Source organism: Trichoderma evansii (genome assembly GCF_050947405.1).
Source record: "Trichoderma evansii strain SZMC 28006 chromosome Unknown GGI43scaffold_5, whole genome shotgun sequence".
Taxonomy (NCBI): Eukaryota; Fungi; Ascomycota; class Sordariomycetes; order Hypocreales; family Hypocreaceae; genus Trichoderma; species Trichoderma evansii.
The window spans coordinates 1,350,259-1,378,132 of NW_028145201.1; the positions used below are offsets into that span (position 1 = coordinate 1,350,259).

Consider the following 27,874-nt stretch of genomic DNA (forward strand, 5'->3'; position numbering starts at 1 on the left):
AGGATTATTAGCGACAGATATTTAGATACCAGATTTAGTTTGTTTAACAAATGTCACATATATAATGAATATAATTCACTACATTTACTCAACCATATGCACACTCGGGGATGGTGTAGACTTACTCCCTGATTGCCACTCAAATCAGCGGTTTCGTTGCCATTAGCGAAATGATGTTTCGCAAAGAGAGTATTACACGAGCATTTTTACAATTCTGAAACGTGTAGAGTGTAACAATTACCACAAACCCTGGGGCGTCATACGGGGAGAGATGACCAAACCGAAAGACGCGAATTCCATCTGCGATATAAGTTCCACCAATAAACATAAGCCTAGAGCCGAGATAGGCGAGCGAGGGCATAGCGCGAAAACCTTCGTCTCTAGTGCGGCGGAGAGTGTATTTATAGACACACAAAAATAGTCGTCGATATTATGTACTACTATTATTTACTTTTACAATTACTTTGACTGCTGCTTTAAATATATATATATATTTATACTCTTATATATTATACGGCTGCCACTGTTTAATCCCTTGCGACAATAGGCCTACAGGTAGGCATCACCGGATTAACTTTAGTCCAACTAATCAAAGAAGGATTAAGAATCCAACGCAGGATCGATAAATACATGTATTCCATCAATCCAGCCCAGGTCAACTAAATATATAACTTCACTTCTCTACGCTCATTTAATATACTTAGATAGCTAGTTATTACCATAGCAATAATATTAGATTCAGCTACTATATGTACTAGCTGGTAAAAATATTGCCTTTTTTTAACATCCCACTGTAAGTTGTAGTACAAGGGCGGAGCTAGCATCCTTCCCAAGGGCGCAAGCTAAAATTCTTCCCGCGCCCTTCGCCCTACGCGCTAAGAAATACCTTGGTTGTTTGTAAATTTTGCCTTGGTATACTTGGTACTGCAGCGCTCTTGTGACGAAAAAGACATATACAATAACTATACAGTAGATGTAGTATAAATAAATCAAATGGGTACCATAAGGTTCTTTATTCTAATTCACAAGCATCTCGGCATCATTCGCTTAATCCGAATCAATTAAACCACTGTATTCGAAACCATGCCAAACTCAGAATCTATCCCTAGACTCCTCAACTCATTTACCGAAAAATGGTCCCCTCGCCTTGCCGCTGCAATTAACGACCACCACGTCAAAGTTGCCAAAATAGATGGCGAATTTATCTGGCATGCACATCCAAATTCAGACGAACTTTTTTATCTGTTGGAAGGCAAATTGACCATCGAGCTCGAGGGCCAAGATAATGTTGTGATGCAGGTTGGGGACATGTTTGTGGTTCCAAAGGGTATCAGACACCGTCCTGTTGCGGAAGAGGCATCTATTATGATGATAGAACATGAATCCACAGTCAATACTGGAGATGAAACCAATTCGGACAGGACAAAAGAGGTCAAAGATACTCGTGGACAGTATTGAGATGGGCAGATGTTAGTATGTGTCAAACGGATCCGTTCCGGTCGACTGCTGCTTTCGGGAAAAAATTGGAACAAGGAGTGTTTGATGAGATAGTGATAATTACTCCATCTCTTGGGATTTCATAGAGAAGCTATGTGAAAACGTAGTCGGAGAAGGCTGTGATTTTATGTAGAGGCAGCAGGATACCTACATAGCTTAGCAGAATACAAAATTTGCTCTTTCTGAAACAACGAAAGTTGGAGTTGAACTGATCTCAGTTAGTATTCACCATATCTCCCTCTTATTAGAAAGAAAGTGTCTTTAGTAGAATAAACCTTTGTTCCAAGATACTACGCGTAGAGTATAGCTATGGGCTACGAGGCAAGGAGGACTATCGATGGGCTCTTCCCATGCTGGAAACAGTATCATTAGCAACAAACTTATTGCCGAAAGAGATATAGCTGGAGTAACTTGAGGATTAATTGTGGTTTGGAATCTAATACGCCAAAGGATGCGGCGCTTCCAGGACTTACACAACTGAAGCCCTTAACAATCTCAAGTTACTGCCACTGCCACTTGGCTGTATATTCGCTTTCTGTTGTAGGGACTAGTGATCTCCACAATCAGCTGCAGCTGAAATTAGTCTAAGCCATACCACCAACGATAAATCGAGCACAGTATATGTATACTAGGAATAACGGCACTAACGTTAATGCTGTTTTAGGATCGAAAGGGTACACAGAATCGGTATGCATCTAATTCGACATTTTGTTACGACCTGGTTTCTTGTAGCAGTTTGAATCCCTTACAATAGCTGGCTCCGTTACAGTAATTGCTACAATAGTGATTATTGGCCTAATCTTTTGCCCAGTTTGGCTTATCGGTATAACGGATCGTTACATATTTGGATGGCGCAAGTCTTTGAATCCTCACCAAGGATCCCGGGCTGAATGATACATTATCAAATATTATCTACTAACTCAGCACACAACTATAGTCTGAACGGACTAATTCATTCATTCACGGCTAAAAATAGTACAGTGGAGGAGACAATGACATGCCCAGTAGGTTAACTTCATTAGAACGGAGGCTTAAGCCAAAAATCAATGAGGCAAATTTCGCTGGAATGAAGGCCTAAGCTAAGGTAATTGATAGAGCTAATTAAGGAGAAATAATATAGTAATGGTCTCTTAATGAAAGGGGCTGAACTTACGACTAGGTAAATATATCTCGGACCTCCAGCAAATAACTAGTTTGGGTTCATATATAAAAAGCCCGCTATCTCCTATGTCCAAGAAATAAGAAGCCTTATAGCATGCTATTATGCATTCAAGACCTTTTACTGCAGCAACTGCTACTACTTGGGTTATAAATACTATGTAAGATATTTCGCGTTTCTATTTATCTGATTCTTTCCCTGTCCCCTACACAATAAGCAGTACATGCAAAGTTAATAAATTTCCATCTTCTGACTGTTATCTTATTATACTACATAGTATTATATTGCCTTTTCCACAAAATGAACGCATCAGATAGCGAACCTCAGCTCAATGCCTCGGACCCCGCCAACTTACAAGGTCTTACTGAGATTCTTGCCAAATTCCCATTACCGCCATCTTGGGTTTGGGTAGTTGTAACAATCATAGTGAGATTTCTTATGACCGAGTCTGGCTTTGATCGTCATTCTGCAGGAGTTCTCGGGCATATCTTCGAAACAGCCACTGCAGCACATTTAACCTCAAGTACTGATGGCGAATGGTCTATCTCTCTGAGCAAAATTAATAAAGATGAGAACGAGCTTTTATTTGGCAAGAACACTAGAGTCCCGAAATAGAGCATCCGGCGCCACAGCTGGTTAAGTTTTGAATATTGCGTAGACCATATTGCCATTAAAAAGCATATACGCTTTGAACGAGATATACATAACGAGGATGGAACAATAAATGAATGGCTTACATGGAGACGACGATCAAGATATAAATACTTGGATGGTAACGACTATCAAACTGCTTCGGTTCTTACACGCCGCCCGACTGCAGGGCAACCTGACGGAAATACGGCTGAGGGCTCTATACAGGCTGATCCAAATGCTGCTGAGAATTCCACACAAGCCGATGAAAATAGTACTGAGGACCCAAAACAGGCTGTTACGGATGCTGCTGAGGCTTCAACACAACTGATGAAAACACCGCTGAGTATTTGACACTGGCTTATGGCGATGAGGAGGTACAGATTCCCGCTGGGGCCCAAGTGGATGCCAACTTTTGGAAAGACCGTTTGCGCATTTGTGTTTCGACCATAGTGAATTTTATCTTATTCGGCTGGGGTCTCCGATACTGTAGCATTGTAGCAGTATACACAGTCACCGCTACTTTATTTACACTCACTTTTGTCTCGTACCTTCTATGTTGTCGGTTTCCTAGCACCGGACAATCTTGGGACTTTTGTCAACGAATCAGCCTCGATGCTGACAGCATACACGAGGCGGGCAGAAAATTATTTCGCACCAAACCAAATTCAATAAGGTATACTGTTGACGCAGTCCTATATCTGGATGCTTAAAATCGCTGGACCTGGTGTAGAATAGGGCCTGACTGGATATCCTACATGATTCCCATGGAACGTCCATTGGCCGAGTACACACTTTCAATTCTTAGCCTTCTCGCACATACTATGCTGCCAATAGGATGGATTAACGAAACTAATATTGGGAAAAATTTCCTCTTTGCTCTTTTTACCGTCTCTCTGCAATTTTTCCATCCACTTGGAGGTGCATCAATTGGAGTGTTGACCGGAACTGTTCTCCACAATCTTGGCATGCAACCTGCCTTCACTGGCGACTGGTGGATCCTCTCCTATTATGTATTTCTATATAATTTGATTTCTAGAGGCTATAATCTCGGCCCATTATTGGATTGGGCGTATGAAGTATGGGAGAATTTACGAGACAAGTTCTCCGACGCAAAGGAGTAAATTGCTAGAAGGTTTAATTTCTGCATGGTAGTTATTTTACCAGTCATTTAGGGCTCCCTATATAGGTTTCGAGAATGCTATAAGCTCTCTTGTAGAAAATATAAAAGCTATTTAAACTAACAAAGCTATACTTGAAGATTTTTTTTTTACCTACAAAACTCCATTAATAGTTAAAAAATAAGTATGTTGGCATGGATATTAATGAATTACTATGAAATATAGCTATTTGTTCTAATTACAGCCGAAGCCATATTTTCCTATATTAATAGCGCTTTAACTTTATGATATCCAACTTTACCCATCCTATTGCTGTTACGTATATCTAATGGCTTTTATAGAAGTCTATATATATATATAATATTGATATAAATATTGAATAAGTTATGTAAATAATACGATTATAACATTCTGCTACATAAGGTGGAGAGCACTATGCGCTTACTTCATACCAATGGGTAAACTACCTAGTTTTCTGCCTCGAACCTTGCCTCTCCGCAAATCATCAATGCCTTCTACAAGTGCTTCTAGCCCTCCTGTACGTAACTCTACAGGATGTGATTTCAGTTGACCATCTGCAATCAACTTCTCGGCTATTGGCAAAAAGTGTTCCGTAAACTGCTGATCCTGCGGTTTGGCTGGTCGACCATACACTCCATCGAGTCGTATAGGTAGACCGGACAGAGTTCTGCCAATTTCCCAATCAACACGAACTATTCGCCGCGTGTATTGAATGTGCGTAGCAAGTGGGCCAGCCGATGATATCGTTAATCTTCAAAGTCAAATGAAGAAAGAAGACTACTCGAGCACTCTACTTGAGATCCCCTATGGATTCCATAGTCCCCAAGTGGATCCGATTTTAGAAGAATTCGGAAAGCTACTCGACGGTATCAACTTTGCAAAGCCACGTATTCTAGTAGCATCCGCATTTAAGGGTGCTGTTGTGAGAGAAGAAGAAATCTGTTCACCTTCTTATCTAGAAGACCAAGCTCGCAAGCCTGTTGGCTTTGTCGGTGCGCTGAAGGCTTGTCAGGCTGAGAATCTCATTGATGATAACACTGTATGGATTGAGATTGGTCCAAAGCCGATGCTTACTTCACTTGTTGCCGCAACTCTTGGTATTAACCGAGATAAACTTCTCTATACGATCACTAACAAAGATGACAATTGGAAGACTATTTCTGCCTCGACAACCTCTGCTTATCTGAATCTAGTACGCTATGATGAGCCATTTCAGGCTATGCAGGAGGTATTCGTTGAGGAAGACTTCAGTCATGGTGCTGTTGCACTCGTGAAGGTCTCTCCAATAAATCTCGCTTCACCTTTAGTCCTTACTGGTCTGACTCACTTATCCATGTTGCTGGATTCGTGCTGAATGGAAAACCGAATGTTGATGATGATAATCACTGGATTGCAAGCGGCTTCGGAAGCTTTCGTGCGCTAGAGAGGGTTCAGCCGGGAGTCATATATGAGAGCTACGTTCGTATACGCCCAGGTGCTGGTCGGAGCGCGGCGCATTGCGATGTTTACATCTTTGGTGATGAGATAGTTGGGTCTAGCACTGGAATTATATTCAAGTGAAAAAATGTCGCTCCGGGTCCTAGAAGCGGTTATTGGAAAAGGCGACACTTACAATAGTACTGTTACACCAGCTAAACCATCTGTCACTCCCGCCAGGACGCTACCTCGGCCAAAAGTCGAGGTTTTCCAAAGCGGCCGAACGTCCCCATCTCTGTCAGACACAGAAAACACGGAGACGCCGGGTACCTCAGTTGATGGTGATGTTGCGGATGAAGTCATTTCTACCATTCTTACTAAAACTAGATTTGATCCAGCAGACGTTGAGCCGTTCACTCGAATTGCAGACATGGGTCTGGACTCCATTTTGACCATTGAAGTTATTAGCGAGCTTAAAAGCAGCGTCGGTCTAGAACTCCCCGCTTCTTTCTTTAATCACTATCCTACCGTTGCGGATGTGAGAAAGGCACTCAGTGATGAAGACGAGCCAAAGGCAGAAACCCCGATTGTTTCCGCGCAAAGCAGCCAAAGTACGGCGGATATTTCGGTAACTAAGAACACGAAACCCATTTCTAGCTATCATAGCAACGTGGTACTCGTTCAAGGGAGATCTAAGTCAAAGAAGACTCCACTCTTCTTGATTGCAGACGGCGCTGGATCATCAATGACCTACATGCATTTCCCGCCGCTATTTTCTGGCGATAACCCGGTCTATGCATGCGAATCTCCTTTTCTTGACAAACCAGAGGAATTCACATATACTATCGAAGAGGTTTCAGATCTTTATGCAGATGCTATTCGCAAGATACAGCCTCATGGCCCATATATTTTAGGTGGTTGGTCCCTCGGCGGCTTATACTCCTTTGAGGTCAGTAAGCGCTTCATAAACGCTGGTGAAGTAGTCAAAGGTCTATTTGTGCTCGACTTTAAGTTTCCGGCACCATCGAAGGCAAAGAATCAAATTGTACCAAGTATGGAGATGGTAGAGATGATCGGTGTAGCGAATGGCGTCAATGTTCCTGGCAAGGGCTTCCATTTAGCGCCTTCAACCCCAAAGTCTAAACTGCATTCTCTACAGTCTGTGAGAGCAGCAGTCAAGTATGTCGTCGACCCGATGAAACCCGGTCGATCACCGTTGAATACATATGTCGTATGCGGAGGACAAGGTCTCGAAACCCTGCTAGGCGGCATTCCGGCCGGTATTGGGGACATTCTGGAGCAAGAAAAGCTTCGCTCTGACCCAGACAACGACACCCAAGCATATACTATGTTGCTGTGGCTCTTTGGCAAGCGAAAAGAACAAGAAGGCCCAGACGGATGGGATGTAGCAACGCAGAGCGAAGTTCACTGTTCCTCGCTACCATGTGACTATTTTTTCGATGGTTAATAAGTCATTTGTAAGTCTTCAATATCTAACTAATCCAATTCAGAGAATAAGCACTAACTTTTACAGGCTGAGCACACAGGTAAACATTTAGGTAGCCTTATTTGCAATGTTTATCTCATTAGATAGCCTATATGATAGACTGCATATAAGTATATACTTTGTCTTGAGCTAGTACATATACATTTACTAAGATATGATTCCTAAAAAAAAAAAAAAAAAAAAAAAAGAGAAGACGTTTTGGTTTAAGTTCATCTAAATGGATTAGTAAGAAGGCCTGGCTGGGTGGGATTATAAATGTAGAGAGTGCAGATGGCCTTGCCTCGGAGGACTGATGTAACAATGTCGGAATATTCACTTCTACTTTCTAATGCACGATAGGACTAGTTATTAAGCCTTAGGACAACAAAGGATGTTGGTGGCCTGGTCTATTTTCTTTTGTTCAGTAATCATTTATTTATTTTATTGAGTAATCAATAAATCGACAATTGAGTTTTTAGAATGTACAGCCGCAACGTCATTATAGCGCCGCAATTCTATATATATATAAACAGGCATATTCGATGTATTTCATGCTCTTTTAATTCGATATAAATAACACAAGTACCAATATATAATAACTCAGCTAATTTTCTCTTCTTTTTCTCTTATTCAAAAAGATATCGACAAATTATCACCAACATGACATCCAACATTCTCACCGAGCTGCTTAGCCGCAATAGGTATGTAAACCATTTACAAATACGAGAACAACCTTTTGCATTGGTATCAAAACTCATAAATTCAAAGCAAAATTGTCCAAGGATATAAAACTCCTTTCGACTTGTTATCCATGGTTCCAGTAGCTCGCCAATCCGGAGTTGGCGCGATTATCTTGAGCTGTTCTGATCCACGCTTAAATCCTTACTCAATCTTTGGCATTGATCCAACCATGAGAGGAATTACGATGATTCGAAATGCTGGCGGCCGTGCATTTGACGCCATCAGAACTATATCCGTTCTTCAGACCATTGGGCATTCAAAAACAGTGATTGTTATGCATCATACTGGTGGGTTAATAGACAAGTGCGGCATGATGAACCGCAGCTGACACGCAACATAGATTGTGGAATGACACACTTTCACGATTCCCACATTAGAGAAGCTCTATTGGAATTTGCACCTCAAGAGAAAGAAACGATCAATGCAACGAAATATGGTGAGATTACTGGAGCGTAAGTTTACTTCAACTCTACATATATCTTTCTAGAAAATTCACGGGCGCATTGCTAATTTTATTTACAGAATTGAAGATACCGTGAAAGAGGATGTAGATTTAATTAGCTCTTCGCCTTTTATTCGCCCTGGAACAACAATCGTGGGCCTGAAGTTGGATATTTTTACTGGCGCTGTTAGCAAAGTTGCTGAAACTAAGCTTCCGGAGCAGTGACTTAAGCTCAGAATGACTAACAGGGATTGTTACAAGGGTGGTAGTTCTAAGTTATAGTAATAATACGGAGTACATAATAGACTAATCGCGAACAATAAGATTTACGTTGCGCAACGATATAAGAGAAAATTAATATCAATACTATGAAGATATGATAATGACTACATATAATTATATCGCCAAATATTGCTTCCTTGTGTAGCTAACTCTACATATAATCTTCTTTTCGCCTCCAGGCTAGCCGTGCACTGAAAGCCACGAATGCGTCGCCACAAAACCAGCCACGCCGCGGCACGGCAATACCTCTGGCCGATCTCCCGACAAGGGCCAAAATCTCAGCGTCACTGGCTCAAGGCTGCCATCGTCATCTCCACTATATCAGTATCAGCAGCAAGAGCAGCATCTCATCATGGGATCCGTCGTTCTTCCGCATCTTAACTCAGGCTGGCACGTTGACCAGGCCATCTTATCCGGTTGGTCATTCTCTTTCATGACGGCTCATAATTATTTTCCTTTCGTGAACTCCTTTGTACGACATGCAAGCCACAAATTTCGATGCTGACCGTTTCTTATAGAGGAGGATCGTCTTGTTGTCATCCGATTCGGACGTGACCATGATCGGGTAAGAGCGCTCTCATATATCCTATAGACTTCTCTCTTTCGTTCACTATAATCTGACTATAGCTTAGGACTGCATGCTGCAAGATGAAGTGCTCTACAAGATAGCTGATCGCGTCAAAAACTTTGCTGTCATCTATCTTTGCGATATTGACGAGGTAAGTTTTTTATTCTTTCCATCCGTAAGAGTTCTTCCTAACTTGAAGCAGGTTCCTGACTTCAACGCCATGTATGAACTGTACGACCCTTGCTCAATTCTGTTCTTCTTCCGCAACAAGCACATGATGTGCGATTTCGGTACTGGTAACAATAACAAGCTCAACTGGGTGCTGGAGGATAAACAGGAGCTCATCGACATTATTGAAACAATCTATAGGGGAGCGAAGAAGGGTAGAGGTTTGGTGGTCAGCCCGAAGGATTACAGCACAAGGCACAGATATTGAGTCACAGAGACTCTCAGGCGAGTAGCAGAGAGTGTTTTAATTATACCCCATTAGTCTTATAACTCTGAAAGAGGCAGACAACGAGAAATACTACTTCGTTCGATACATTTTTTCGAGATACAACTATTCACGTCCAACAATTGCCGGCCATGGAGCGTGGAATCGAGCAGGACTTGGCTCAACAGATGATGCACTGGCGGTGCTGGGCGTCAAGACAAGGAAGAATGCCTTCAGATGACCAACCGAATGATGATAAATCACAAGAGGCTGGAAGATATGAATACAAACAACTGAAGAGCTTTCGAGACTTGAAACAGAAATATATCTTTGTTCAACTCGGTAGCATCACAATCAAGAACGAGGCTACATGCTTGAGCTATTGACTCAAATATGGCGGGTTGGGTACGAAGGCTCCCTCTGAGCTAGATACTAAAATCGAGGCGATGCAACGTCTAATAGACTATTGGGGATAAACTCGGGTCTATCACCATAATCTTCGCGGCACCAGTTCCGATAGAGTTTATATGAGATGTCATTTATAAAGATTTTGTGATCCACATAGAGAGATAATATACCGTCGGCATTTATCCAACAACGTATGCTAATAGCGAAAACAAGTAGAGATGAGCTTAGCGATAATAACCAGTATTAGCGATAAATTGCCAATGGCGTACAGCGGGCGGCAGACTTCAGCGATCCATCGTTTATCGGCTAAATAAAGCCATGTAAATGTGAGCAACAGGATGTTTAAGAAATACATAGCCACTGGGGCTTCTCGTACAACTATAGACCTCCAAGCGAGAGACTTTACTGTATTTAAATCGGCATCTACTACAATAGGCAAACGTCGGTCATCATCCGCCTTACCAGGAACGCAGATTCGGCCAACTGCCGGGTCTCGGTACAAGTTTGCAAAAAAGTACATAGTCGTCCCGAAGCCCGCGACTATATCACTCTACTATAAATTACTAAATTATGCATTAAAGAGGCCTAAACAAACCTGACCTGTCGTTTGTCCGGCTTAAAGATCGCCAGATGCCTCCCAAATCTGACGTAGCTTGCGGAGGAATCGTTTGCCGCTCATCCTTGGTCTCTATGCGGGGGTGGGCCATCGTCAAGGCCCATCTCCAATGATGTTTCATCGGAGCATCGCCGCTATGGCTGCCTGGCTACGTAAACGCTATGAAAGCTCTATTGCTACCCTACCATTGCAGGAACACGATGTCTCGGTCGTGTTCTTATTAGTGCGCTTTAACGAGAATTCGCCAAAGTACTATCGCTTTCGTGAATCCGAGTTCAAGTCGGCCCGGTGGAAAACCGATCCTACGGAAATCATGTGTAAAGGAGAACTTTTGTCTCAGGTCACGTCAATTCGGCATGAGCTAACCCTGATACCGGGCTACCTCGTACGAGATGGCGAATTTCTATTGAAGACTGCATGAATGTTATAACACGACCCCTCTCTCTGTAGCTTAAACGGATACTGTGGAACGTATAAGTACGATCAAACAGCCATTGGGGCCTATACTCTCCTATTGCTGCAGGGGAGCAAGCTATCGACTGCCCTATATTCATATAGGCCTTCTTGGAAGCGCGACCGGTAGCCTCCATTGGTACAAAGATCAATTATTCCTTGTAGACATTCCTAGCAGCCAAAGAGACGTCAGTCTAGCAATTCTGAAAATGGGCCGTCACTCAACTGGTCGTGGCGTTAAGCCATCCTCTATGGCTACTTTGGCCTTCTTTTTGTCAGGCGCAGGCGCAATTGTGATGCCTAGTGGAACTGTAAGGATTCTTCCTAGATTTAGTTGAATGTATTTGTACTAAGAAAAAATCCAGGGAAAAGTTCCAAGCCTGGGTTGGAACTCATGGAACGCCTACCACTGCGATATCGATGAAAGCAAATTTCTTTCGGCCGCCGAGCTAATCGTGAGCTCTGGTCTTCTTGACGCAGGATACAATTACGTCAATAGTAAGTTGTTTTCTCCATAGATATTGGCGATAAGCATTGACGATTATTGCAGTTGACGACTGCTGGTCGATGAAGGATGGGCGGGTTAATGGCCATATTGCCCCCAATACCACTCGTTTTCCCGATGGCATCAATGGATTAGCTGATAAGATTCACGGCATGGGCTTAAAATTTGGTATTTACAGCAGTAAGTCGAATTTCTTTTGAGAGCTTCCAAAAATGCAAGATGCTTATAACAAATATTAGCTGCTGGTACTGAGACATGTGCTGGCTATCCGGCTAGTCTTGGATTCGAAGATGTCGATGCCGCGGATTTCGCTAGCTGGGGAGTAGACTGTAAGTGCATATCTAAATCGCATCCCACGCTACAAATGTATAACATAATACTAACAAACACTCGATGAACAGATCTAAAATAGTAAGTTGGAACCATTCATCTTCTGCCATAATCAAGTATTTTTTAGACTAATTCTCCCTGATAGCGACAACTGCAACATTCCTTCAGATTGGCAAGATCAGTATGTTGCCTGCGACCCAGACGCCGTCGCAACTGGCCCAAATGGCACTTGCACCACTGCTATTGATCCCAACCTTGCTCCTCCAGGATATGACTGGAGTACCTCGAAATCGGCCCAGCGTTTCAACGCCATGAGAGATGCCCTGGCCAAGCAGACCCACGAGATCGTACTCAGCTTGTGTATCTGGGGCACGGCCGATGTCTTCTCTTGGGGCAACACGACCGGCATCAGCTGGCGCATGAGCGGCGATATTTCTCCTGAGTGGGACTCTGTTACTCACATCCTAAACGAAAACTCATTCAAATTGCATTCTGTTGGATTCTGGGGCCATAATGATGCCGACATGCTGGAGGTTGGCAACGGCGACTTGACTGCGGCTGAGACGCGAACACACTTCGCTCTGTGGGCAGCCATGAAGTCTCCCCTTCTCATCGGGACTGACATTAGCCTGCTGTCTCAGGATAACATCAACATCTTGAAGAACAAGGATTTGCTGGCATTCAACCAAGACAACGTTTACGGCAACCCTGCTACTCCGTACAAGTGGGGTATCAACCCTGACTGGACTTACAACAGCACGTATCCTGCCGAGTTCTGGGCCGGTCCTTCGAAGAATGGCCATTTGGTGTTGATGGTTAACACTTTGGGCCAGACAACTACAAAGAAGGCAGTCTGGTCCGAGATTCCTGGTCTTCGTGCTGGAAGGTATCGCGTAAAGGATGTGTGGAGTGGCAAGAATCTTGGTTGTCTAAGTTCATACTCGGCGTCCGTTGCTGCTCATGACACTGCCGTCATTTTGGTTGGTAATAGGTGTTAAGAGGCTGTGAAAGAATTGGTTATAAAAGTATTATCGAATTCCTATTTGTCTACCTAGACAGCTTAGCTCTCTATAGAACATATGGCATTCTACTCAAATTTTGTCGAATGGGTGATAATTCTGATACTATTAATATCGAAAATCGCGACGAATCTCAAATTCAATAAGCTTGTATCTCTAAGATCTTGATATCACAAAAAACAGGTTGGCTGATTTATTGCCCTAAATATAGATGCGATTGAAGCTGATTCCTAAACGAGGCCCTAAAAGGAAAAGTCGCCAGCGCCACCAAGTGCTGCTAAAACTTGCTTCTTTACGCCAACAATTTTAAAGCAACTGCAATTGCGTCAGCCATCTCAGTGATTAAGTATTTCGCTTTTCAGTATCTTAATGTTCATTGTATAATCGTCCAAATTTTTCGGCCATTGGCCTCGTATTTCACGCTCGACCGCCTTTCTTCGCGATAGGAAAACGTCAGTCGATTTCTCCTCTGACGTCAGATGCCGAAAGCCGGTGATACCTTCAATCTCTCCGTAGACTCACCGAAACTGCGATAACGAATTCGTCGTCTTTTTTTCATTTAATTAATTTCTAATTCCTCTTCTTCTTATTTTCATTCATTGTTCCTTAACCCTCAGCAATGCCTCTGATAATGATCCTGAGCCTGTGATGCGGATAATTCTTATCATGATAATCCTGGCCTAGCAAAATCTCAGCCGCTAGAGCCGGACACGACAACTGCATCTCAACATCAATGGCTTCCAACAATCCATCGCCTTCTGGAAGCCTCAGTCCCAGTCCTCCGCCAGCTCAATCTCCAAACAACATCGACATCGAAAATGAACCTCCTCCACCCTCTCGTCCAACGTCTACGAGGCTTCGTTTTCTCGCCCAGGCTCCACCGCTCAGGACAACAACCACCTCAGCAGCTCAGTCTGAATACGGGAGCAGACGTAGCTCTTACATAACGCCCATTGACCAGATTCTCCCAGAAGATCACATCGACTTGGAAACCTTTGGCGTGGTGGAAGATCGAGATGGATTCTTTGACTCGCTGTTCCTGAAGCGCACGCCGTTGGTGCCGGATAGCTTTGACGAACGATCTAGGGCTTCGCTGCCCGCTGCTTTTGACGAAGATTCACCGCTGGCTGCTAGGCGGTTTATACCAAGACAGTATCGTGAGATAAAATTGGTGCTCCGACGTGTCGCAACAACTCGAACCGGCCTTCGCCTCGTGAGATCCTTTACCGCCTATTTTGCAGCTTACATCCTGTGTCTGATCCCGGCCGTTCGAGAATGGCTTGGTCGGTACCACTACATCATCGCCGTTTCTGTCATATTGAATCATCCGGCCAGGACAGTTGGTGCTCAAGTAGAAGGTGCTATACTCACCACCATCGGCACAGCAGCCGGCTTAGGATGGGGTGTTCTTGGTCTCCTCCTATCTACATCAACCTCTGCCGCTAGTGCCGGCTACGGTGGTGTTCTGGCTCTTTTTCTGGCCTTGTTCATGGCAGTGATAGCATGGATACGCTCGTACTACTCCAGATTCTACCAAATGGTTGTCTGTGCAGGTGTCGCCATCACCTTTACTCTTCTGGCCCAGACTTCAGGCGACATCATCGTATGGGAAAAGCTGAGAAACTACGTCGTTCCTTGGTTCTTAGGACAAGCAATTGCACTGCTAGTCAACTGTACCATCTTCCCCGACGCCGGTGCAAGACCTCTCGCTATGATCTTTCACGAATCATTTTCTCTTATGCTGGTTTGTACACCATAACAATGCCAAATTGTCTCCTTCATTTCAATGTCTAACTCCTACTCTTCATCTAGGAAACCATAGTCATCCCACGTCCACGAGATACTAGGCTCAGGCGACGCTTAGTTCAAGCTTTCGTAGACTTATCCACGGTCAACAAAGATATGCGATCCAGTCTTACTATTACACGATTCAAGCCAGCCGATGTAAGAGAGTTGCGAAACCTAATGCAGGCCGTCATTCGCGCACTACTCGCCATGGAAACAGAGAGTGCACTCTTCAGCGAAGCCGAAGATGGACATGTTCCTATTGTTGTCGAAGCCACTCAGATGTCCTCCTCATCTTCTAGCAGCAACGATCTCAACAATATTACCAACGAAAAGCCCCCTGGTAAGGTCAAAGAGGTGGATGTAACCCGTATTGTGATTAAGAAATTGGCAAAGCCTACCAAAGAGATCCTCGCCTGCATGAACCAAGGGCTACAGGCCAGCCAGGCTGCACTGATGGACCTATCAGGCTATCGACAATTTCTCGGTCCTCCGAAGGACGTATCGTCCGAAATCGCACCCGCGCAAATTCGAATGAGGACCGCAAAAGCAATATTCGATGCCATCGAGTCAGAGCTCCTGGAATCAGGCCAACTACCTCCAGCGTCGATGAACGATTCGGCTGTCGTTCAACTATTCGTCTTCGCAAGACATCTCCGCGAAACCGCCACCACGATCGAAAACCTCATGGGAAAAGTATGTTCCATGCATCAGTGTTCGAACTGGCCAAAAATTCACCTGCCATCCTATCCGCTTCGTAAAGCTATTCACTTTGTCAATCCTCAGGTCACCCATGACCGTGGAGGCGCCACAGCCGGGTCATACCATATTACGTTCCTTGAAATCGCTCGTGCTTTGGAGTCGATAAAATCCCGAGAATACAAACCCTTCGAAAAATATGACGATAACGTCTCCGAAACTGAGTTGAGAGCCGAGTTGTCGCACCTTACGGACCCAGGTGTCCCGCCTGACATGGATCTCAAGAAGAACAAGCTAAGTTACAGAATCTGGAAGATCTTGCATCTTTTGCAAGGCTATGAAAGCCGGTATGCTTTCAAAGTCGTTCTCGTCACATCCCTTCTTGCAGTTCCCTCATACCTTAGTTGGGATAAGGTCTGGTGGGACGAGTACGAAGCTTGGTGGGCAGTCACAATGAGCTGGCTCTTGATTCATGCTCGCGTAGGTGGCAATATTCAAGATCTGTTTGCAAGAGCCGTCTTGGCTATTCTCGGTGCCGTATGGGGTGGCGTTGCACATGCTGCTGGAGACGGTAGTCCTTATGTAGTTGCAGTTTTTGCAGCTATTTTCATGATTCCCATGCTATACCGATTTACACTTAGCTCCCACCCGGTAAGAACCATATAGCAACTCTCTAATATCAAGGGTTTAGTTAACGATGTTGATAGAGATCTGGCCTTGCGGGATGCTTATCCTTTACAGTAATTTCGCTACAGCTTCAAGCAGGCAACCTACCATCATCGCCAGCTCTAACCGCCACACTAACAGGTGTCATATTCCTCATTGGCACAATTGCGCCTATCATTGTCAATTGGTGTCTGTGGCCGTTTGTCGCAAGGCACGAATTGAGAAAATCACTATCTTCAATGCTCTTCTTCCTCAGTATCATATACCGAAGTAAGTCATGTTTCGGCTGAGTAAAATGATAGATGTATGCTAACATTTGGCAGATGTTGTAGCGAAATACATCTATTTCGAAGAAGGCAAAGAGCCAACCCCCGAAGATATCGTCCGGTCCGAAATCGTCGAAGGCCGTATTAGAGAAGGCTTTGTAAGGATCAGACAACTTCTCGTAAGCATTCATCCTGCCTTGCCAATAATATCAGAAAGTAATAACAATTCGAATAGGTCATGACACGCCATGAAGTTCGCCTCCGCGGCCCCTTCAACCCCCTTCCATATGCTGGCCTTGCGGATTCATGCGAACGCTTCTTCGATTATCTCATAGCCGTGCGACAATCAGCCGTATTCTATAATCCAGGCTACATCCGCGATGATCCAATAGCAGCTCAGCGTCTATTAGGCTTCAGGCGAGATGCCGTTGCATCCATTCTAGCCAATTTATACATCTTCGCTGGGGCGTTGAGAGCAGGCCGCAAAGTGCCCGTACGTAGCATGCTCTCTTTTTCACCCTTTAACATTTTAATCAATCCTAATATTTGCACATAGCGCTACCTGCCCAACGCCGCCGCATCCCGCCGAAGGCTCCTCATAGAAACAGCAGCCGTAGAAGACTCAATGGCCCATCACAGCGAAGCAAGCGACGTTAGATGGCACAAGAAATGGGGCGACATATACAGTTACTCGTACAATGAGAGTCTTACCGGCTGCGTCGCACAGCTGGAAGAACTAGAAAAATTTACGAAGCTCATTGTGGGCGAGCAAGGGTAACTAACTCCCATCTCATTTCGTTTTTATTGGTGGTGACTAATTATTGGTAGGTTTGATGACGAATGGAAATTACTAGACCCGTATGAGGACGATGACGACGACGAAGAAGATAAAGATGAAGAAGACGAAGACGAAGACGAAGACGAAGAGCAGAATCATCATGAAGATAACGATCAAGACAGTATTGGCGAACGGCACTAAACAATTTAATGACAGCTCATAGCACACTTGCCAAGAAAAATAAATAATATCCTGAATATCATGCCTCTTTATCCTATATTTACAGTATCCCGATAATCCATAATTGCGCCGTTTGACATAAAATTCCGTAACCAATCCTTCCGCCCAATGAAAGAAACATATGCCAAGTAATCATCTTTAATTCAATATGCGCCGTCGGTCATTTCATTCAAGATATCTCGCGTAATCAACTTTCCCTTGAGCAACATTCCTTCTCCCATCCGCGCCTTTCTCGGCGACGGCTTCCAGTTCTCTTTATCCGCATACGCAGTAGATGTCACCTTTGCTGGTACCGCCCTCTTTGGCGATTTTCTAGGCGTTCGCTGTGTAAAACCTGTAAGCTGTGTGCTCAGGTCCGCAAAGCAGTGGCTCTCAAGAGCATTCTGCGGCATATGATATATCCAACTGCGATCTTCCATCAGAGAGATAAACTTGCTCAGCATAGTCTCCTCTCCATTCCCTTTAAGGGTGCTCATGCTACCCACGACTAGGAGCTTAGTTTTCGCACGAGTAAATGCCACGTTAATACGCCGCCAATCTTTGAGCAAGTCTCCGATATTGCAAGCCTCGTTGCTTCGCACCAGACTCAGCACAATAACTTCTTTGTCTCGTCCCTGGAAACGATCGGTTGTGTGCATTTCTATACCAGGAAAGTGCTTGAGCTTATCCTTGAGAAGATGAAGCTGTGCACGATAATGCGTCATAACACCAATTTCGGTAGCAGGAACTCCCACGGTGAGCAGGCTTTCCACAAGCTGTGAGACGATTTGCCCCTCAGCAGGATTGATAATACGTTTTCCTTGAGCTTCTTCACGAACCAAGGGTTTGATCGTATCCGTATCGACAAACCGAACACGGGCTTCAGCATCAAGGAGGTCGTAAAGCCAGCATCGTGACGGCACAGGCCCTGTACAAAATGACCGGGCCGTTCCAGATCGATGAATAATCATCGAGTCGTGATGATGTTGTCTCAAAGAGTCCATGCTAGGAATATCAAGCTTCTTCTTGCGCAGCTGCTCTGTTCCACAACGAAGTCTGCCGTTGTAGATGAGGGTGTTGCTCAGAGTCATAATATCTTCACACATACGATATTGATGCTCCAGGTTGACGACGGACTGCGGATGTGTGTCTGATAAGAGCTTAAACAAGCTGACATCCAGGCCACCTTGTCTAGCTTCTTCATTCTTCACCACTGGGGGAAGCTGGTTGTGGTCTCCAACCAGAACAAACGTCTTTGCCAGTCGAATCGGGCCAGCACAGATAGGCAAGGTAATCTGTGAGGCTTCATCCACAATGCAATAATCGAATGATCGTTCTATGAAGACTTGGTGGTTAATTCCCAAACAGGTCGTGGCCACAATTGGGGTGCCGTGCCAAGCTTCCTTGATCTCCTCAAAAGTCTTCTTCGGCTGGCCCGCGAGGTGTGCAAAATGCTGAACATCGGGATGTACCTTTGCAGGAGCACCAAGTCGTAGAATAGGGATTTTTTCCGACTTTAGCTTGAGAAGAATGTTGTCAACGGCCGTATGAGTATGAGACGTCAACAACACTGTTTTGTTCTGTGACACTAGAGCCTTGATGATGTGGGCAATGGTGGTCGTCTTGCCGGTACCAGGCATTCCCAGCACGAGTGCATAATCTTGTGCACTCATGACCTTCTCGATAGCTCGCTGTTGATCAACGTTCAAACTCTCTCCATCTGTAACAGTGTATTGAGTTGCCACTGTTTTAAATCGAGGCGGCTCCAAATCGACAATAAGCTCGCGAATTCGTACCGCAGCCGGCACGTCATTCGCCATCATCTGGATCAAGTTGTTTCTCACAGTGGCCATGCCATTGCTAAACTCATCTTGATCCAAGCGGTATCGAATAGGTGGCTCCTTGATTTTCCCTTGGCTTTGTTCTACCGATGCCCCTTCATGTGCAACTTCCATGATGCTAGCAAAAGCTTGGTTATTGACTTCATCAAAGCCAGGTTGCCGAATCCGAGCATTATGTAGACGTCGATCTACTGCAACGCTTATTCTTTGTTTTCGAACGGAAGTGATGTATCCAATCGCCAAAGCATAATGCCCATCTTCATCCGACACAACAATTGGCTCGCCAACGGTCAACTCCGATCCAATAAATGTAAAGTCGGGCATTGGCTCTCGCTTGATGAAAGTGTAGTGAAATCGATTAATCCGAGGGTTGTCTTCATCAACCGATGCAGATCCTTCTTCAATGATAACGTCTGAAAAGCACCGAGACTTTTTCTCGCGCTCAGAGCTTGTCATCGTCCAAAGCTCTCTTTTAGTCTTCTGCCCCTCCTTCTCTTCTTTTGTCAATAAGTTTTCCCATTTGATGAAGAATTCTTGGTGCTCGTCCGTCAAATGCTTGATAACCTCATTAAACTTTTCGTTCATGCCGCTACTTTCTCCGTCTCCATTATCCGCTAATCGATGATAGATGAAACAAGAAGTTTTGGCATAGCATTTTCCACACATATGTTTGCTCTTCAACATTGGAGGTAGTTGAACACTTCGTTCCCGGATGTAACATGCCAGCTGATTTCGCTGCATTATCATGTGTCGCAGCTCGTGTCGAATGGCGGGGATTCGCATCGTCTTGGACGTCTCCATATAGTATAGAATACCATGAGTGATATCAATGTCGTAACGATCTGACAATAAGAGTGTATAAAGAGCCGTCTGCGCCATGTGGCTGCTGTTGGCATGCTTGCCGGTCTTGACTTCGAATGGGACAGTCAATACTTGGCTCTGCTTGCCATCCGTCATCATGACTTCCACTGTTGCATCAATATTTCCCTTCAGGCCATACATAGGCGACCAAACATGCTCTTCAACGTCAAGGAGTTTTCTGACAGCAATAGTAGCCTTGTCTCCATTTCTCCCTTCTACAATAGCGTCGGCCTATATGAGCGTTAATCTCTGTTATCAATGAGTGAGATGGGTGGTAATTCGTCTTACCTGTGGCTGGGATGCCACGAAACTCTTGGCCCAATAGCTGAGTTCCGTCATCTTTGACTGCAAATGCTCTTTGGCAGCCGCAATGCCCATCTTAATCGTATACAAATCTTCAATATGCTTCTCAATATTTTTATCAATCAACTCAGAGAGGTATCCAAGATCAAATCTGTTCGCAAGCAATGCTTCTTGAAAGATTTCGTGAAGCATCGTTCCGTAGACCAGGGGCGGCGAGGCTTCGCTGGTAGCCTTGACTCGATCTTGGAGCACAGCTCGACGCGTGCATCCAAAAGAATCGGCAACAACAGTTGCGGATACCAGCTGATCAGGATGCAGAATCAACAGATTATGAGCATCATCGACAACACACTGCCCCTTGAACGAGAACTCTCCAATAACATGGACATAGGCATCAGCATGCGCCGGTGTGTCATACCAAGAGCCTCGTAACTGTACAGTTCGGGTAGTCTTTGAGCCATCTGCTTGAATCAACAGGATCTAGTATAAGTCAGTATAGTGCACCCAAGAGATGATATCCGTTAGCTCAACATACCTTTTCGGGCGAGACACGGTTGTATTGGTCGACGTATTCACCGTCTAAAACACTTGTTACTAAATATCGCTGAATGGTCTTGACTTTTTTCTTGTTCTGGCCTACGTTTAGCATGTTTTCTTCCTGGATAGCTTCCTCACATACAGTTGAGGCAGTGTCTTGCTGGTGGGCCGCTTGGGTCGCAGCGAATTCTACCGCTTCAAAGTCGACATCTCCGTCAAAGGCATCGTCGCCGAATTCATCTTCCAAGTCGGCCAGCCTCTGTGGAGTCTTATTCTTGGATGGTGTTTTCATTGCCCTTGAAATCACCTTTTTTCCTGTTGCTGGAGTCTTCAGCTCTAAATTTGCCAGCAAGTCGTCTGCCTCATCGAAATCGTCGTCATCAAAATCATCGAAATCGTTCATAGTAGGATTCTTATCCGATTTTCTGCTCTCTTCTTTGGCTCCCTCTGTGCTTTGTTTGACCGGTGCTACACTCTCCGTTGTCTGAGATGCCTGAGAAGCTTGGGTTGCCTGAGACGCCAGCATGGTTTCTTCAAGCATCAAGAACTCATCATCCAAATCATCATCATCACCATAGTCCGATACGATCGGGCTTGGCAACCGGGCCTTGGATTTTCTAGACGGGGTGTCGGTATTCTGGGGTACAATCTGTCTCTTCTTAAGAGACGGCGAGTCCATTCCTCCTGCTTCGGTATCGTCGTCCTGGCTCTGGTTTTGCATACTACTCGTAACTGAATCCAGCAACGCTGTAACAAGAGAGGACTTGGATGCTGCCTCCAATTCTCGTTGGCTAGCGCTGACCTGGCTGCCCGATTTTGATTTCTCCATCCTCCTTCTTTTGGGCCACTGAAAACCACAGCTAGCAGCTCGACGCAAATCCTCTTGGTCGACCAGAGCAGTTTGATTCTTAGATGGTCGTGGAGACGAAGACACCATCAATTGGGCTAAGATCGGATTCGCTGCACCAGACGCAGGAGACTGGCCCCCATGTCCATTCAGCGAGTATCGGTCCCAGAGCTCCAACGTCGGGTCAGGGTGAGGCGACTTCAATGCTCTAGCAAGCTTCTTGACATTGACGGTTGGCGTGGCGATTCTGTCGGCAGAAGGCGATGAGATCGGCGAAGAGCTCCTGGCTCGTTTTCTGCCTTTGCGGGGCATCATCGGCGAGATGGTGGCGAATGCATTCGGATCCTGCTTGTTATTCCACAGCAGCTTGTCGTTCGGCGAGGTGGTATCCTCCTCTGGTATTTGGCTGCATGGCTCGAGGAGGTCGCTCCAGTCCAAACGAGTCACCGGAGTGGCACTATTTCCAATCATCCTTAGATGGGAGGGTGTTTGTTCGTTCAAAGCAGATGCTGCTGCACCCTTGCCCCTCCCATCTACGCCTTTGTCTGCCGCAGACCCATCTTTAGAGTCCTTGTACAGAAATTTGTTCAGCTTCTTCTTCGTAACTTCGGATACTGGAATCAAGTTCTTCGAGTTTGCCGGCTGTAAATTGTTCGGATGGCTATGAGACCGCTGCCAGGGCGAGCGTTGCTACATCACACATGTAAGTGACATAATCATAACAAAACAAAACAACCAGCCCGATGAAAGTAAACATACTCTTGGAAGCCCAATCCGCTCAGAATACGACTTCTGGAGCGGCATGATTCGAGATGATTGTTCTTAGAGTCTTACATCGAAAACCCTCCAGCACTGCATAATTTTGGCATACGATAAGCAAAAATGCCAATCTATCGTGCCCAAACTATTTAACTTACAAGGGCAGATCGTCGTTAGAACGCGCCATCTAAAACGCGACGCGCCCCGCCCAATTGCTCCAACAACCGTAACAAAAACCCGGCAGGACAGCTATGATGATGGCAGTCACGTGGGGCGGCAACTTATCGATAAAGCTGTTCTGAATCTCTTGCGTCACAGTGCTTCAATGGCCTTCTATATGGCTCGATCCCGAGAGATTCGCGGGGTCAATATTGTACGAAACATTGAATTCCTTTTTTCCTTTGCATCGCATTGCTGAGGAAAAATGGACAATCCAGGGGGAAACAACGCCAATGGCGACGGCGCCAACAAGAATCCCGACCTTAAACACATGAGCCGGTCGGAATACATGCGCAATGCCAGAGCCGCCATCGAAGAACGCCGCCAGCTGGCCATGACGAACCGCAAGCAATTCGAGCCTCAGATCCACGAACAGATCCAGCGCCTGTTTCAAAACTACGAGGCACCCTTTTACGCACGGCTTCGCGGCTTCGGAAAGGCTCAGACACTCGCCTTAGCAGAGTCCACCGTCCTATCACTCGCCGCAGTCAACAACAGGGCCTTCGAAGATCAAGAAACGCAAGCCCTCACGGAGCACTTCCTGTCGAGCGTGCACAACCTGCTCGCATGGAAATGGGCAATGACCGGATTCGCAGGCTACATGGCCTACCGCGGCCGCAAGACATGGCGCTTCCCCTTCTTCAACCCGGAATTCAAGCGCTTCAGCCCCATCGGCGGCAGTCCAGGCCTCAAGTTCATGTGGCACAGCGCCCGCTTCGCCGCCTACTACGGAACCCTCTGGGTTCTCGGAGAGCCAATCTTCCAAGGCGCAAACTTTATGCGACAGCGTCGAGAGATGGAGCAGGATCCTAGGCTGCGAGCGCTCTTACATGATGGAGGGGCACAGGGCGCTACTCTGCTAGGAGGCAACCCAGAAGCTCGCGAGCAAATCAACGACGCATGGGAGTCGGCAGCGCAGTATGAGAACTCAAATCAGCAATACAGAGAACACGAACAAAAGACCCCAGCCGCACCAACGCAGTCCTCCTGGGGTTCATACAGTAGCCCCACGACACCACCTCCACAGCCCCAGCAACAGCGATCCGATGCATGGGATTCTTCATTTACAGATGACTTTGATGATGCCTCACCCATCGCACCCGCAGCAAGGAATAGCTCAGACTCATCAAACAACACCAGCGGCTCAGCGTGGGATCGCATCCGGCAACAAGCCCAGTACCAACCTTCCGCCCAGCAAAATCGGAAGACGTGGGAGAAGCCCCAGTCTGGAGGCGGATGGGGATCAGAGGCTGAATCAGGCGCCCAGTACCAAGGACAACCCCCCCGGGAAAGCTATTCATATTCGAGCGCCGATGAGGAGAAGAGTTTGGCCAAGGGGCAGGCACAGCGAGAGTTTGACCGTATGCTAGAGAGGGAGCGCGAGGGCCAGAGTCAGGAGAGAAACTCATGGAGCAGAAAATAGCTCCAATCTTTACAAACTTAGCTTATCCTATGTATTATATGTATGTATGTGCGTGTGTTATTTATAGAGAGTATACATCTCACTCAAATTTGTAAATTTTCTTTTTTGCCTAAGTCTAATTTACATAGACGTAAAGAAATCCCTCTTTATAGTCTCAAATGAGTGAAATACAGCTTCGTATTAGTGTCATGAGCGAGTTTATATCTCAAGACCCCGTTGTAGCTAAAATTCAGAAAACAAAACTAAAGGACCCAGTCTCATCGGTAGATCTGTGTACAAGGCGACACAGGGCCCGGTACATCGAGCACACCTACTCTAAGCCTTCACCTCGTCTGCAACTTCAACGGGCTTTATCTCCTTTGTATCATCGTTCTGTTCCACCTTGGCCTCCAAAATGCTCTCACCAGCCATGTTTGCCGCAAGTGTTTCTTCCTTCACTGGCTCTTCTGATTTCTTGACTTCTTCTAATTTCTCGGGTTCACTTGACTCCTTGGCCTCTTCAGGCTCCTTCGTGATTTCGAGCTCTTTGGGGCTCTTAACGATCCTTGGTTCTTCAGATTTGGTCGCGGGCTCAGTCGAGGGCTCGGGCTCCAGCACGGTCTCGGACTGTGCAGGCTCGGTTGAAGCAGCGGGCTCAACAACTTCCTTAAGTGCTTCAGGTTCTACCTTCGCAACAGGCTCCGTCTCTTTCTCCTCTTCTACTTTAGGCTTCTCTATTTCGGCAGGCTTCTCATTCTCTATCGGCGCCGAAGGCAGTTTTTCTGATTCTAGTATGGTTTCAGAAACTTCCTTTGCAGGGACTTCAAGTGAGTCAGAAGCAACATGAACGTTGCCATGATCAGGGTCAATGTTCCAAATTGTCTGCGGCAGAGAAAAGGATAGCGTGACAGGGGCGGGCTCCTTCGCTGATGGTGCAGCAGGAGCTGGGGCCGCGGTCTTGGTCGGTGCGCGACGCTGTGGTCCTCTAGCCCGACTTTTTCTAGCATCAGGCAATAGAACTTTATCCTTCTCCTCTTTACCTTCAGTCTTCTCCGTTTCTTCCTTCTTCGAAGGCTGGGGTCCAAGCTGCAGACGCTTATTCAAGTCGCTCATGAATCCAGCCTGCAGAGCAGCAATCTTGCCTCCAGCAGGACGAGAGGGAACTGGAGGCTTGGGCTTGGAGAGCTCTCCGTCCTTTGAGTCACCCGAAACCTTTTTAACAGGCCGAGTAGGTACCAGCGGCTTGGGCGCATCTTCACCGCTGATCTGCCTAGTGGACTTTGGACGTTCAGGAACGCCAGGTTTAGTATGTGAAAGCAGTTCAGTTAGCTTCTTAGAGGGTCGGGCGGGGACTGAAGGCTTGTTCTCGCTCTTTGGCTTCTCCTCTACCTCTGCCTCATAAAGAAGACTCTCTGGAGTATCTTCCCACACATCCTTACTGGGGAATCGATGGCCTGTACTTGACTTCCCACCTTTCAAATGGGATTGGTGATCGACCCAAGTAGGCTTCGGCTGCTCCAAGATGGGCAAGAAGTTATGTTTTTTGCCGCTTGCTTCCTTCTCAGCGAGCTCTTCTTGTTGCATAGCAAATATCTGAGCCGGAGTCATAGGGCGGTTCTCAGGATGCGTTGACGACTTCCTTCGTTGGATGTCTTCTTCTGCATTCTCCTCTGCATTATCAGGAGTTGAGACCTCTGCGGTGTAGTGAACACTGGTCGGCGCATCTTCCCAAACATCTTTACTAGGGAAATAATGACGTGCTTTGGACCCGTCTTTGCTTTCACGCCTTTCTTCCTCCTTCTTAGCGGCTTCATCAGGGAACAGGGGCTCGTATTCGCGAACATCTTCCAAAGGAGTGTGGTGGTCGAAACTGGGATGAGCGTTATAAATGCTCGTCGGTCGACTGTTGGGACGGCTGGTTGGACGACTTGTACCATCATACGAACTACCATTGCGATCGAGATGCGGGCGAATGGCTGGTTGCTGAGCAGGTCGCCTGGCATCCTTCTCAATCTCATCTGCAGCAAGAATTGGGGCCTCAAACTCGTCCCCACGAGCTTCAACCGGGCTTTCAGCGCCATAGGAGTACTGCTCTGGGTGCTTAGGATCGTCTACATGAATAGGCTTGTTCTCTGATGCACCGGGATCCTCCAATGGCGCACCGGTATCCAGAACTATCGAGACTGGGCGCGGAGTAGCCATACGGCTGGCATACTCCTCGTGAGCTTGGAACGCAACTTCTTCGTTGGGAGTTGCTTGCGGCTCACTGAAATCTGTACAAAGTAAAATTAGCCAATGATTAAAAAAGTAAGTCTGAATCTCTACCAACCTATAGAGTTACGGTTGGCTGTGTCCCGGACTAGCTTATTGAGATCGCTGCTACTCAGAGCAAAATCGGTCTGGCGATGATCGTGCAGCGGAGTATGATGCTCTCGCTTCATTACTTCAGGGTTCTTCTTGTAGTAAGCTTTATCAAGCTCATCCTGAGGTTCAACTCCGTGGCCGTGCATTCCATAGCTTCCAGGGGGGAGACCGCGAGAGCTGAGCTTGCGGGTATGGTGTTTGCCATTTCCCTCAGTTGGGGCAGGAGATGGTGCTTGGACGTCTCCCAGATGAGGATTCATGGGGACTCTCTGTCCAATTTCAGGAATGCCATGTTCATCATCAAGCTGTTGGTCTTCGCTCGTAGCAGAGAAACTTGTGCTAGACTTCTTCCTTAGGCCGTTGCGGGAAGTTGATCGACCTTCAAGATGTCCTGGCTTTCCAATGCCAAACGAGGCAGCCCTATCCGAATCGGTTCGAGTAACGTTCATAACCCGCTCCTTGGCGCTCGCTGCAGGGAGAGACGGCTTAGGGGCGTGAAGCTTGAGGTCCTGGGCGACAGTACGAGTCTGCTCTGCATCCTCGGTGCCCGGTCCTTCCAGCTCAGAAGTGATGACGCTGTATTCCAATCCCTCTTCTCCAACAGAGGGCATCGGCACACTCTCAGAGTGGTCAATGGCTTCGCCAGAGCCTCCATGGGAGTTGCTTGGGCTAAGCTGGGTCCCAAGAGGGCTCACAGAAATTACGCCATCGGTGAAGGGCGATTGGGCGAATCGATCAGGGTTGGGAGACTTTGATCGATCGATTCGTTTATTAGTCGGCCGTGGCGGAATAAGAGGGGTAGAGCTGGCGGCCGCGAGGTCTTTGGCCGGGCTCTTAGACGGACGAGGGGGGATGGCTGGCTGCTGCATTGTCGGTGCCGTCATAGTATGTAAATCATTTAAAGAAGCAGATGTAAAAGCGTAACAAAGTCGGAAAAGATAAACAGCTTATCGATTGTCGTATTAATTGTATAGAATCGAATCTCGAAACAGATCTGGCACGAAACGTCCTAGAGAGATCCCACGAAACGTCAGTTGTGGTGTTGACTCGGGAGTGGAAAGTGGGATGTCACAGGACTAAGGCTGCAACACAAAAGGGGTGCCCGAAGCCAGCGCATGAAACCCAATGAGCCCATTGATCACAGCAGCAGTCTTGGTATTATAGCAATAAGCAGCCCTTCACAGGATGGGAATTGATTGCA

At 46.1% G+C, this 27,874-nt stretch overlaps 9 protein-coding genes across 9 annotated transcripts; 7 read left to right on the forward strand and 2 right to left on the reverse strand.

Moving 5' to 3' along the window:
* Positions 1-919: 919 nt before the first annotated feature.
* On the forward strand, positions 920-1,685 carry GGI43DRAFT_400088 (RmlC-like cupin domain-containing protein). The gene has a single exon (XM_083205421.1). The coding sequence runs from the start codon at positions 1,084-1,086 to the stop codon at positions 1,456-1,458; it is 375 nt and encodes a 124-aa protein (XP_083062839.1). The 5' UTR covers positions 920-1,083; the 3' UTR covers positions 1,459-1,685.
* Positions 1,686-5,191: 3,506 nt separating this feature from the next.
* On the forward strand, positions 5,192-5,782 carry GGI43DRAFT_381982 (acyl transferase/acyl hydrolase/lysophospholipase; the record flags this gene model as incomplete). Its single annotated transcript, XM_083203196.1, has 1 exon — positions 5,192-5,782. The coding sequence occupies one exon, from the start codon at positions 5,192-5,194 to the stop codon at positions 5,780-5,782; it is 591 nt and encodes a 196-aa protein (XP_083062840.1).
* Positions 5,783-5,992: 210 nt separating this feature from the next.
* On the forward strand, positions 5,993-7,312 carry GGI43DRAFT_381983 (thioesterase domain-containing protein; the record flags this gene model as incomplete). The annotated part of the gene is made up of 1 exon (XM_083203197.1): positions 5,993-7,312. One exon carries the CDS (start codon positions 5,993-5,995, stop codon positions 7,310-7,312), a length of 1,320 nt encoding a protein of 439 aa, XP_083062841.1.
* Positions 7,313-9,106: 1,794 nt separating this feature from the next.
* On the forward strand, positions 9,107-10,171 carry GGI43DRAFT_316041 (U4/U6-U5 snRNP complex subunit DIB1). The gene is made up of 4 exons (XM_083201771.1): positions 9,107-9,211; positions 9,314-9,360; positions 9,428-9,514; positions 9,566-10,171. Exons 1-4 carry the CDS (start codon positions 9,148-9,150, stop codon positions 9,797-9,799), a joined length of 432 nt encoding a protein of 143 aa, XP_083062842.1. The 5' UTR covers positions 9,107-9,147; the 3' UTR covers positions 9,800-10,171.
* Positions 10,172-11,043: 872 nt separating this feature from the next.
* GGI43DRAFT_400093 (alpha-D-galactopyranosidase) lies at positions 11,044-13,204 on the forward strand. Its single transcript, XM_083205422.1, has 6 exons — positions 11,044-11,584; positions 11,639-11,771; positions 11,824-11,958; positions 12,018-12,107; positions 12,180-12,189; positions 12,254-13,204. Exons 1-6 carry the CDS (start codon positions 11,483-11,485, stop codon positions 13,104-13,106), a joined length of 1,323 nt encoding a protein of 440 aa, XP_083062843.1. The 5' UTR covers positions 11,044-11,482; the 3' UTR covers positions 13,107-13,204.
* A 656-nt stretch (positions 13,205-13,860) lies between these two features.
* On the forward strand, positions 13,861-17,321 carry GGI43DRAFT_421713 (uncharacterized protein; the record flags this gene model as incomplete). Its single annotated transcript, XM_083207998.1, has 6 exons — positions 13,861-14,871; positions 14,940-16,262; positions 16,319-16,547; positions 16,601-16,722; positions 16,779-17,036; positions 17,100-17,321. 6 exons carry the CDS (start codon positions 13,861-13,863, stop codon positions 17,319-17,321), a joined length of 3,165 nt encoding a protein of 1,054 aa, XP_083062844.1.
* A 3,578-nt stretch (positions 17,322-20,899) lies between these two features.
* GGI43DRAFT_316129 (bifunctional ATP-dependent DNA helicase/ssDNA endodeoxyribonuclease DNA2) lies at positions 20,900-22,887 on the reverse strand. Its single transcript, XM_083201772.1, has 4 exons — positions 22,689-22,887; positions 21,186-22,619; positions 21,081-21,132; positions 20,900-21,025 (listed from the first exon to the last, which is right to left on the reverse strand). Exons 1-3 carry the CDS (start codon positions 22,731-22,733, stop codon positions 21,118-21,120), a joined length of 1,494 nt encoding a protein of 497 aa, XP_083062845.1. The 5' UTR covers positions 22,734-22,887; the 3' UTR covers positions 20,900-21,025; positions 21,081-21,117.
* A 75-nt stretch (positions 22,888-22,962) lies between these two features.
* On the forward strand, positions 22,963-24,488 carry GGI43DRAFT_316571 (uncharacterized protein). Its single transcript, XM_083201779.1, has one exon. The coding sequence runs from the start codon at positions 23,113-23,115 to the stop codon at positions 24,328-24,330; it is 1,218 nt and encodes a 405-aa protein (XP_083062846.1). The 5' UTR covers positions 22,963-23,112; the 3' UTR covers positions 24,331-24,488.
* Positions 24,488-27,867, reverse strand: GGI43DRAFT_316529 (altered inheritance of mitochondria protein 21). The gene is made up of 2 exons (XM_083201778.1): positions 26,639-27,867; positions 24,488-26,582 (listed from the first exon to the last, which is right to left on the reverse strand). Exons 1-2 carry the CDS (start codon positions 27,555-27,557, stop codon positions 24,646-24,648), a joined length of 2,856 nt encoding a protein of 951 aa, XP_083062847.1. The 5' UTR covers positions 27,558-27,867; the 3' UTR covers positions 24,488-24,645.
* Between the last annotated feature and the right edge of the window lie 7 nt (positions 27,868-27,874).